Source organism: Leptonychotes weddellii, chromosome 15 (assembly GCF_054177405.1).
Source record: "Leptonychotes weddellii isolate Sample4059 chromosome 15, ASM5417740v2, whole genome shotgun sequence".
In the NCBI taxonomy this organism is placed as follows: Eukaryota; Metazoa; Chordata; class Mammalia; order Carnivora; family Phocidae; genus Leptonychotes; species Leptonychotes weddellii.
This window is the reverse complement of record NC_138383.1, coordinates 15827232-15837809: the sequence shown is the minus strand read 5'-3', so window position 1 is coordinate 15837809 and position 10578 is coordinate 15827232. Positions and strand designations below refer to the sequence as shown.

The window sequence follows — 10578 nt, the reverse complement described above, 5'->3', positions numbered from 1 at the left end:
CATACACTTAGTTCAAGGGGAAAGATACACACACCCACACACACACACACTTACTGACAGAAATAGCCCCATTTTTTGCTTTCATTGCACTGACAGTTTTGAAGAATAGAGGCCAGTTATTTTATAGATTTTCCCTCCGTTTGGCTTTGTCCAACATTTCCTTGGGATTAGATACAAGTTATGCATCCCTGGCCAGAATACTATATAAGCGGTATGTGTCCTTCTTACGGTATCACTTCTAGAGGCATATGATCTTTCTCTGTCTTTCATTGGTGGTGTTAATTTTGATTGCAGGTTCCAAAACCTGTCCGGTTTCTTTGCTGCATGGTTGCTGTTTTTCCCATGCAACTAATATAGGATCTGTGGGGAGACACTCCGAGAGCATGCGTAGACCCAGTTCATCAAGCTGCCCACCACCTCAGATTTAGCATCCATTGATGATTCTTGCTCAAACCAATCTTCGATGGTAGTAGAATGATGATTTTCCAACTTCACGGCTACCTCCACATTTATCACTCACCCTTTTATTGTCAGGAAGAGTCCCCCCATCCCCCTTATGTGTCTATTTATTACTCTTAAGGACTCATGGATTCCTATCTCATTCAATAGATTATAATCTATCACTATCTTTATTTTGATGGTCAGATTGTCCCAGACTACCTTAGAAACCATTGTGCATTAGTTCTGCAGATATGACTCCAAAAGCACAAGCAACAAAAGAAAAAATAGATAAATCAGTCTTCATCAAAATGTAATTCTTCTGTTTCAAAGAACACCATCAAGAACGTGAAAGGTAGCCCACAGAATGTGAGAAAATACTTGCAAATCATGTATCTGGTAGAGAACTTTTACAACTCAATAATAAAAAGACAAATAACTGAAAAATGGGCAAAGGATCTGAATACTAGACATTTTCCCAAAGATCTACAAATGGTCAATGAGCACCTGCAAAGTCACTAGGCACCAGGGAAATACAAATCAAAACCACCACATGATACCACTTCACACCGATTAGGGATTAAGATTAGAAGATTTTTGATCAGAAGGTGTTGGTGAGAATGTGAAAAAAATTGAACCTTCATACGCAGGCACTGCTGATGGCGCAGCCAAAATGTCTGGCAGTTCCTCCAAAGTTTAAGATTTATTTATTTATGTATTTGAGGGGTGGAGGGGTGGAGGGGTGGAGGGAGAGAGGATCTCACGCAGACTCCCAGCTGAGCATGGAGCCCAGCCCTGGGCTCCACCCCACGACCCTGAGATCATGACCTGAGCCAAAATCAAGAGTCGGATGCTCAACTGACTGAGCCACCCAGGTTCCCCAGTTCCTCCAAAGTTTAAACTTAAAGTTACTATATGGCTCAGCAATTCCACTCCTCGGTATATGCCCAAAGATATGAAAACATTTGTCCACATGAAAACTTGTACGTGAATGTTCCTAGCACCGTCATTCATAATAGCCCCAAAGTAGAAACAACCCACATGTCTATCAAATGGTAAGTATAGAAACAGACTGTGGTCTATCCATACAATGGAGTATTATTCAGCCATAATGAGATCCTGATACATGCTACATCATGAATAAATCTTGAAAAGATTTGTTAAGTGAAAGAAGCCAGACACAAAGGCCACACAGTGTATGACTCTATTTATGTGACATGTCCAGAAGAGGCAAATCTATAGAGATAGAAAGTAGATTTGAGGTTGCCAGAGGCAGGAGGGAAGTGGCACAGGGAGTGACTGCTAACAGGTATGGGGTTTCTTCTTGGGTTGATGACAATGTTTTAAAATTGACTATGGTGATAGTTGTAAAGCTCCGCCAACACACTAAAGAACTATTGAATTGTACACTTTAAGTGAAGTGATGGTATGGCATAGTGAATTGTGTATTGTGAATTTTAGCTCAATAAAGCTGTTACCAAAAATAATGTTCCAGATTTGGCCAGTGGGTGCCCCTTGGAGCTGATTCTCTTCTCCATTTGACATGCTCCAATCCATATTTTGAGTGTTTCCTTACTTTCCAGCACAAGATAATCCGGACTTACCTCATGCCCTTTCCTACTCCAGCCTAGGAATCGACCTTTTCCCCAGAAGTCCTGCTTCCTGTTTGGGGGAAATGCAAAACCAAGATCGTATTTCCTTTAATCATCCTGACAGCCTTATTAAGTAGGTATTAGCGTATCTTCCTTTTACAAATGAGGCCCAGAGAGACCCAAGTAAATTGTTCAAGGTCACACAGCAGCCCTGTCTTTGAAAGTAGGCAATGTGAATCCAGAGCCCTTGCTCCTCACTCCTCCCCCTACACAGAGAGAGTGTGAAGGTGAAGGTTATTTCTACAGTGAGGTCACTTTTACTTGCTTTATGATATGCACCTTTGAGTGGAAATCAAAGTGTAGAACCCATAAACAGCTTCCTAGGACTTGCACAAGGAAGGGTATGCCCTTGGGAAAAGTCATGTGTCGTGTATCTGGGGGTGTGGGGTTGGGGGGAGTTCACCGTGCAGTGTCCTAGCCCTTCCCCGGCAAGCACATGCTCAAATCCACACACACAAACACCAGTGAAGTGCAGTTCTCATTAATCTCCTTTGCCATCCTCTCCCCCCACACTGTACCCAAATACTGCCCACAGCTAGGTGCCCATTACAAGAGTGAGAATAGCTAAAAGGGGTGAAGATCTATAGATGGAAGGGGATCAGCCTTGGTTTTTCGATGTTGACACTGGGCAATGGGTACATGAAGATTCATGATACTATTCTCTCTTATTTTGTAAATATTTAAAGGTTTCTGTAATAAACAAGTATACAATAATAAATGAGAGGAAAGAGAAATAGCCAGGTGGGGAGCTCTGTGTGAGCGAGGACATATGGTTGCTCTCTCCAGATTCCTCAGGCACTCAGAGAAGACCAGCGGCACATCTGGGAGAGCCTCAGAACCACGGACCCTCGACAGCACCTTCTCCCCTCCAAAGATGATGGGGACACTACTCATGTCCTTGGTCAGCTGCCTCATTGCCATAAGTCAGGCCAGCCTCATCAATCGCTGTGACTTGGCCAGGGTGCTGTACAAGGAGGACTTGGATGGGTTTGAGGGCTACTCCCTCACTGACTGTGAGTGCTGCTTCTCATACTCCCCCCTCCCCCATTTCTCCTCCTCCTCTGGTCATGCCCTAGGTGGCCATCTTTCTCTCTGTCATTCATTTTTCAAAGCCAAGTTCAAAAAGCAGCCCTCTCCAAGAAGCCCTTCCCAACATTCCATATTCGGTCCACAATTTTTTTTTTTTAAGATTTTATTTATTTATTTGACAGGGACACAGCGAGAGAGGGAATACAAGCAGGGGGAATGGGAGAGGGAGAAGCAGGCTTCCCGCGGAGCAGGGAGCCCGACGCGGGGCTCGGTCCCAGGACCCTGGGATCATGACCTGAGCCGAAGGCAGACGCTTAACGACTGAGCCACCCAGGTGCCCCTTGGTCCACAATTATTAACTGAGCACTTATTATGTACCGGGAACTATTTTCAATGCTGGGGATAGAGACATCAACAAAGCCCCTTCCTCCACAGTGTTCACATTCTAGGGGAAGAGGCAAGCAAGAAGCAAACACACAACTATATATGATAAAGGTTATGCAGAAGAATAAAGCCAGGGCAGTGATAGGTAATGTTGTCCTAGAAGGGGAAGTCGAGGAGGTGACATTGAGTCGCACTGGTCACCCAAATGTCTGGGGAAGAGCATTCCAGGCAGAGGGAGCAGGCAGTGCAAAGCCTTCATCCTACTCCGTGGTAAGGATAACTCCCTTTCGCCCAGAATTTGTGCACACTGGTCTTGTGCTATCTTTCTCCTTTTATCTTGTTTTGTGGCTTTTTAAGGTATGTATCTTCATTCTCCTACTATAGGCCCCTTGAAGGCAGCATCTACATTTGGCCCAGCTAAATGTCCGGCACTGGGCTTTGCACAGTTCCTGGCACACAGTAGGTGATCATTAGGTGCAGGAAGCATGGATGGACAGATAGGTGATGAGTGGTTGTACTGAGGGGAGGGTGGGTTGGACAAAGGGTGAAGGAACAAGCACATGGGTGTTTCTAGCCCACTTGCCCCATCCAGCCTCTTAGGCCTTGTTCCTTTCTTCTGCTTCCTGATCTCCCTCTCTCCTCCATCCCCCTCCTCCCTCAGCTCGGCACCCTCTGAAAACCCTCTTCTCCCTGTTCAAAGGGCTGTGTCTGGCTTTTGTGGAAAGCAAATTCAACATATCAAAGGTAAATGAAAATGCAGACGGCAGCTTTGACTATGGAATCTTCCAGATCAACAGCCACTACTGGTGCAATGATTACCGAAGTCACTCAGAGGACATCTGCCACGAGGACTGTCAAGGTCTGGCCAGGGCCCCAGGGTGGGAGAGGTGAGAGAGAGGACCAGGCTCTACTCACAGGACTTCTCTTCCCACTCAAAGCCTGGCAATATCCCCAGAGAGACAGCCCAAGGAGTCCATTTCACCCAGCTTTTCATGCAATGGAAATTATTTTGGTGCCCATGTTACAGATGAGCAAACTGAGGCTCATAGAACCAGTGCTGAATGCCAGGCTGGTGGCCCTGAAGGCTCAGCTCTAACCATCAAGTACTAACTTTGGCTAATGACCTGATTAAAGGCCAAGTGCAAATTCCCCACCTCAAAGCCACTCCAGGAGGCTCCATAGGTCCATGACTTGGACCTTCTCCCCCTCCTTCATACTCTGATTAATATCCCTGGACTCGGGGGCGCCTGGGTGGCTCAGTTGGTTAAGCGACTGCCTTCGGCTCAGGTCATGATCCTGGAGTCCCGGGATCGAGTCCTGCATCGGGCTCGCTGCTCGGCGGGGAGTCTGCTTCTCCCTCTGACCCTCCTCCCTCTCATGCTGTCTCTCATTCTCGCTCTCAAATAAATAAAATCTTTAAAAAAAAAAAAATTCTGCTTTAAAAAAAAAAATATCCCTGGACTCTCCACCTGAAGAGCCTCCCTCATCAGGCGAGATTTACCTTGGTCTCTGTGCTGCCTGTTTTGACATTTCCTTTCCCTAGAAATCCTCAAACGTGGGCTGAACCACCATCTACCCTAGTTAGGAAGTATGGTGATAAACAGTCGTCCTGCCCCTCCTGCCCCGACCCCCAACACCCCCGACCGCCATCGTAGGGATGTCTAAACGGGCCTCTGGAAGGGAGGCCTTGCTTAATCTGGAAGTACTCAGCCCCCGGGTGGCGCATGCCAGCGCGGGGACAGCCATGTCTGCCTCAGTCTTTGGGACTGTCCTCTGTGTTCTTACAGGTACTCTCTCTCTCTCCCTTTCAGACCTACTGAGCCCCAATCTTCTCTCAACCATCAGCTGTGCAAAAAAGATTGTGTCCGGAGCAGGGGGGATGAAGAACTGGTGAGGAGGACACTGTGGGACTACGTTAGCGGGCAGAGCCCCAGGAAGGATGTAGTGACAGAGAAAGGCACACTAGGCAAGGACTAGACCCTTTCTAGTCCTCTCTAGGCTGTCTCTCTAGGCGTCTGTGTGGATGGAGGAGTCAAGTGCCTTGCCTACTCTAGAAATACCAAGCAGAAAGGACACTGATGACTATTAGGGCTGACCCTTTCTGGAGAGATAGTCAATGGTTGTGCCTGAGATTGATTGATTGATTATTTATTTATCTTTTTATTTATTTAGGAAATCTCAGCCTCGTAAAATGGTGCTCTCCCACTTCAGAGGGAGATAGGATGTGAAAATGTGGAAGCATACTGAATGGGGGAAGCGGACAAACACCAGAGATAAGGAAATTTAAAGGAAGAATCAGAGGGGCCACAGGGGGACAGACCAGAAAGCTAGGAATGAAGGAGGTTCTGAGCACTGCTCTGCCTAAGAGACTCACTAAGAGTTGGGCCATGTATGTGGAGAAGGAGCTTACTAAGCGGTAAAGCAAGAACCAATCTTTCTCTCCTCAGGGTAGCGTGGAGGTTGCACTGTGCAGGCCGGCCCCTCTCCTACTGGATGACAGGATGTTTCTTGGGATGAGACGGGGGAAGGGCTGCTGTGGAGTCATTTCAGAGCTCCTCTTCTCACTCGGGAATTCTTCATTTCCTCTTCCTCTTGCCTCCACTTCATGTTATTTTCTTTCCTTCCCATTTACAAATAAAACTGACCAGAGCCCCAGGAATAAATGGTTTTCTCGGGCTTCCTCCTTGCACCCATCTGGGCCCAGACCTTCTGGTTCCTGACTGTCATTGCAAACCAAGAGGACCACAATGAAGAAGTTGTTATATCTGGGGAATTATTAAAGCATTCCTTGTGCAAAGAATGTGTTGATATATTCATTTTTAATTCCACATATATTGGAGTACCTAATCTAGTAGGAGTGTGGTAGGTACTAGAAGAAGGAAAATAAACCATAACTATTGTTCCTGAGGTGTTCATAATCTACCCAGAGACATACACAATTAATGGGTACAATGAGTGGATACATACAATGAATACAATGGATAATGAAATGGGTAATAAAATCTACAATTTTTGGTTTGAAACAGCATCAGGATCCCAGTTATTCCTCCAAAGCCAACTATTTTCAAAGTAAAAGAGAAAGTTCAGAAGTAGGTAATGGGTGGAGCTAAGGGTCTTGTATATTGAGGTGGAGAAAGTGGTGTTGGGGCTGATAGATGGTGCCAGGTGCCAATGATTTGGGTGGTTTCAGAGAATGGGCTAAAATCTAGATGTTAAAAAAAAAAAAGGCATCCCTGTTTGGGATCTGAAGGTGCTGATGTGGAGAAAAACCTGCAGAAGGACAATGCAAAACAGAAAAGGGGCCGTTGGAGAAATGTCCTGCACATAGCTATCATCAGTACCGTTTGACTAAACCGTCCCACTTGGGCCACTGATGTCCCCACTTCTGAGCCTTGACTTTTGGATTTCACAGACCACTAAAACGTCAAAAAAGTTAACCCATGTTAAGATTCCTAACTTTTTATTTTAATACCCAAGTAAGAGTATTAATCAAAACAACTATCGTAGAACAATTTTTAACATGAAAAATGAACGTCATGGAGTGCCTGGGTGGCTCAGTTGGTTAAGTGTCTGCCTTGGGCTCAGGTCATGATCTTGGGGGCTCCTGGGATGGAGTTCCCCATCAGGCTCCCTGCTCAGCGGGGAGTCTGCTTCTCCTTCTACCCCTCCCCCCAGCTTGTGCTCTCTCTCTCTCTTGCTTTCTCAAATAAAATATTTTAAAAGTAAAAAAATAAAAAAGAAATTAAAAAAGAAAGAAAAATGAAGGTCATATTTGTAGCATAGTAAAATGGAATAGATTTTGTTTTATGAAAAAAAATTTTAAACCCTGATTATATTATCCTTTTCTTGTTTTTCCAAGGACTGGTGAAAACTTCCTAACAGACCAGCACCAGTCTGAAGACCATTGTTTGGAAACCTCAGGAGATGTTTTGTAAGGTCCCTTCTGGCTCAGGCTTCCAGGATTAAAATAAGGATCATTAGGACCTATTTTCCGTCTTAGTGTGTTAGTCCTCAAAATAGCTGACTGGGTGCTTAGAATGGCCCTTTTGCAAGGGCACCATGAACTCCAGTGTTGGTGCCCTACTTGGACTCACTCTTTGATTTTTTCCAAATTTATATCTCCTTCTCACCCTGCCTGCCAAACTCCCACACCCTCTCATCCCAACAAGCACACTTAAACAATTCACCAAAATTACGTAGGAAAATCAAGGAACACTTTTTAAGGATTTTGAAACTGGCTGCTATAAAGATATCCGTACCCTAGGATCCTGTAAGCTCACCCTTTGGACTCTACCCTAAAAATACACTTGAATAGAAGTACTAAGTGCGCCTGGGTGGCTCAGTCGGTTAAGCGACTGCCTTCGGCTCAGGTCACGATCCTGGAGTCCCAGGATCCAGTCCCGCATCGGGCTCCCTGCTCGGCGGGGAGTCTGCTTCTCCCTCTGACCCTCCCCGCTCTCATGTGCTCTCTCTCATTCTCTCTCTCTCAAATAAATAAATAAAATCTTTAAAAAAAAAAAAAAAGAAGCACTAAACACGACTTCGATGTGGTGGGGCAGCTGGACGGGAAGTAGTCAGAGACCCGCCCCGAGTGGGAGGGGCCAGGGAGAGGACTGGGAACAGCCCTCGCCCCACCCCCGCGGGGCTGGCCCCGCCCCTCGCACGAGACCTTTTAAAAAAGCGCGGGCGCGCCTTGCGCAGGCGCACTGCCGCTTGAACCTTAGCCGCGCATGCGCAGTGGTGGTAGGATGGCGGAGGTGGTCTCGTTTGCAGTTCCCAGCGAAAGCGACAGAACCTTCCTGGTGTGGGAGCTGAGTTGGGCCCACGGCGGAGGCTTTGCATGTGAGCCCAGTCAGGAGGGAGGGAGGGAGAACGCCGTGTGTCCCCCCCCCCCCCCGTCGTGACTGGCAGCCCTGGAGTCTGGCCTTAGCCTCACGCGCCTCGTAGTCTCTGCCGTGAGGAATCTTAGTTCTAGAGGGGACCTCAGCAGTCTATCAGCCCCAACAGATTTCTGAGAGGTAACTCTCAACAGCCAGCACGTGTTGCCTTCTAATGCTTCTCGAATCCTAAGATTTCAGAGGGAGACCTGTTCATGAAATGAGAAGAGCTTGGGGTTGTATGTGCAGAAGGGTTTAGGGAATATAAGGGAACGGGCAGTTTTGGTTTCTGGGCGTGAAATTTCATGCACTTACTTGGCGTGGGACCACCCCACAGCATTCTCTGTTCACAGTATTCTCCCAGTTGGACCTTCTGTATTCGATCCGAGTCTTCCCAAACGCTGCAGTGGCCCGTCCTGGTTTCTATGCCATCATCAAGTTTTATTCAGCAAGGGATGCTCACAGAGCTCAAATGGCATGCCACGAGAAGCATCTTTTTCAGAATCCTCCAGTGCAGGTGGGTCCAAAGAGGAAATTCCTAACTCCCCTGGGACGGAGTGCTGAATTCCGTTATAATAGACTAGCATTTGTGCAGCACTCTGACTTACAGAATCCTTTCAGATGCATTGCTACATCGACCCTCCGGTTTCCCTGGGTTTTTGTTTGTTTGCTTTTTTTTAGACGAAGAAAGTCGAACTGAAGACAGTTAAGTGACTTACTTACGGTTCATGATAATAACTGGAAGCTAGAGATCAAACCCCAACTTACTGATACTAAACCCCGTGGCATTTTATCCTGCCCTTTAATTTAAGAAATCTTAACAGGAAGAGTCTTGCTTATATTTACTATTATGTGGATTTAAAATGACAAATCTAGGGGTGCCTGGGTGGCTCAGTCGGTTGAGTATCTGCCTTCAGCTCCGGTCATGATCCCGGTCCGGCTCCCTGCTCAGCGGGGAGTCTGCTTCTTCCTCTTCCTCTTCGCTCTTGTGCTCTCTCTCTCACTCTCTCTCTCTCAAATAAATAAATAAAATCTTAAAAAAAAAATGACAAATCCTTTCATCTGTTCTATTTATAAAGGATGCTTCATCGTCATTATCATCATCATCAGTCTCAAACTGCCTATTCAGGACTCCCTTCAGTTCTCAGAAAATGGTTAAAACATTCTTTAGTGCACTACAGGAACTTTATTCCATACTAACCATGCTGTCCATTTTACTTTCGCAGAGCCCCAGAATTATATTTCAGTATGTGCCTCAATTCAATCACCATTTCTTTATCAAGGACCATGTCATTTCCTCTGAATAAGTGAGTGAGACTTAGATTTCCAAACCTTTCACTTTGTAATTGTATGTCTTTGTCAGCCTTCTCTAACTGGCTTCTTAATCTGGCTACTTCATACTGATGTGGCTGCCTATTCTTTTTTTTTTTTTTTTTTAAGATTTTATTTATTTATTTGACAGAGAGAGAGAGAGAGTGTGTACAAGTAGGCGGAGTGGCAGGCAAAGGGAGAGGGAGAAGGAGACTCCCCGCCGAGCAGAGAGCCGGACGTGGGGCTCCATCCCAGGACCCTGGGATCATGACCTGAGCCGAAGGCAGATGCTTAACCAACTGAGCCACCCAGACGCCCCACGTGGCTGCCTATTCTTATCATTTGCCTTTCCTTATTGATTTAACCTTGATTGAATCTGAGAACTCTGCTCAGATGTGACTCTAGGTATACTGCCTACTTGTTCAACACCCTCTTCAATCTTGGCTTCACTCCCTGTGATTGAAATGATGACCTGTCAGACATTCTTTAGTTTGCAAACTATGGTCTGCCTGTTTCTAGCCTGTGAAAAGTTCACATAGCCACTCAGATATTATAGATTATGAAACAATTACTTTGTATCAGTTGTAAGAAATGAGGTTTTTGTCTCTCATTGGACATTAAGATCATTTCATAAATTTAGGTTTTGAGATTTAACAGCATAAAGCGCATCACTGAGAGTGATGAAGGAAATGTTCTACAAGTCAGTATATAGTTGACAGGAGAGCGTATTCATATTAGATCTCTTTTTTTATTTAACACAGAACCTTGGGTTATTACCCCTGCTTTCCAAAATTGTTATCCAATTTACTTATGTGTTCTTTTCTACTTTGGCAACTACATATAGTTCCTGGTTGGGTTTGTTGTTGTTGTTGTTTGCCTTTTATAAA

At 45.6% G+C, this 10578-nt stretch overlaps 2 protein-coding genes across 2 annotated transcripts; both read left to right on the top strand.

The window, feature by feature from the left end:
• The first annotated feature begins 2175 nt into the window (after window positions 1-2175).
• On the top strand, window positions 2176-6492 carry LYZL6 (lysozyme like 6). The gene is made up of 4 exons (XM_081804805.1): window positions 2176-3103; window positions 4204-4362; window positions 5315-5393; window positions 5951-6492. The coding sequence occupies exons 1-4, from the start codon at window positions 2860-2862 to the stop codon at window positions 6018-6020; spliced, it is 552 nt and encodes a 183-aa protein (XP_081660931.1). The 5' UTR covers window positions 2176-2859; the 3' UTR covers window positions 6021-6492.
• A 1632-nt stretch (window positions 6493-8124) lies between these two features.
• Window positions 8125-10550, top strand: RDM1 (RAD52 motif containing 1). Its single transcript, XM_081804804.1, is given in 3 exon segments — window positions 8125-8319; window positions 8321-8345; window positions 8718-10550. Coding segments are annotated over 3 exon segments (474 nt in total). The 5' UTR covers window positions 8125-8233; the 3' UTR covers window positions 9081-10550.
• Window positions 10551-10578: the final 28 nt, after the last annotated feature.

Excerpts from the sequence above, each read along its gene's own strand:
- LYZL6 (XM_081804805.1), top strand. The coding sequence starts at position 2,860 with ATGGTTGCTCTCTCCAGATTCCTCAGGCACTCAGAGAAGACCAGCGGC. Across the intron at positions 3,104-4,203 it reads GGGCTACTCCCTCACTGACT|GGCTGTGTCTGGCTTTTGTG; the intron begins GTGAGTGCTGCT and ends CCCTGTTCAAAG. Across the intron at positions 5,394-5,950 it reads GCAGGGGGGATGAAGAACTG|GGTAGCGTGGAGGTTGCACT; the intron begins GTGAGGAGGACA and ends TTCTCTCCTCAG.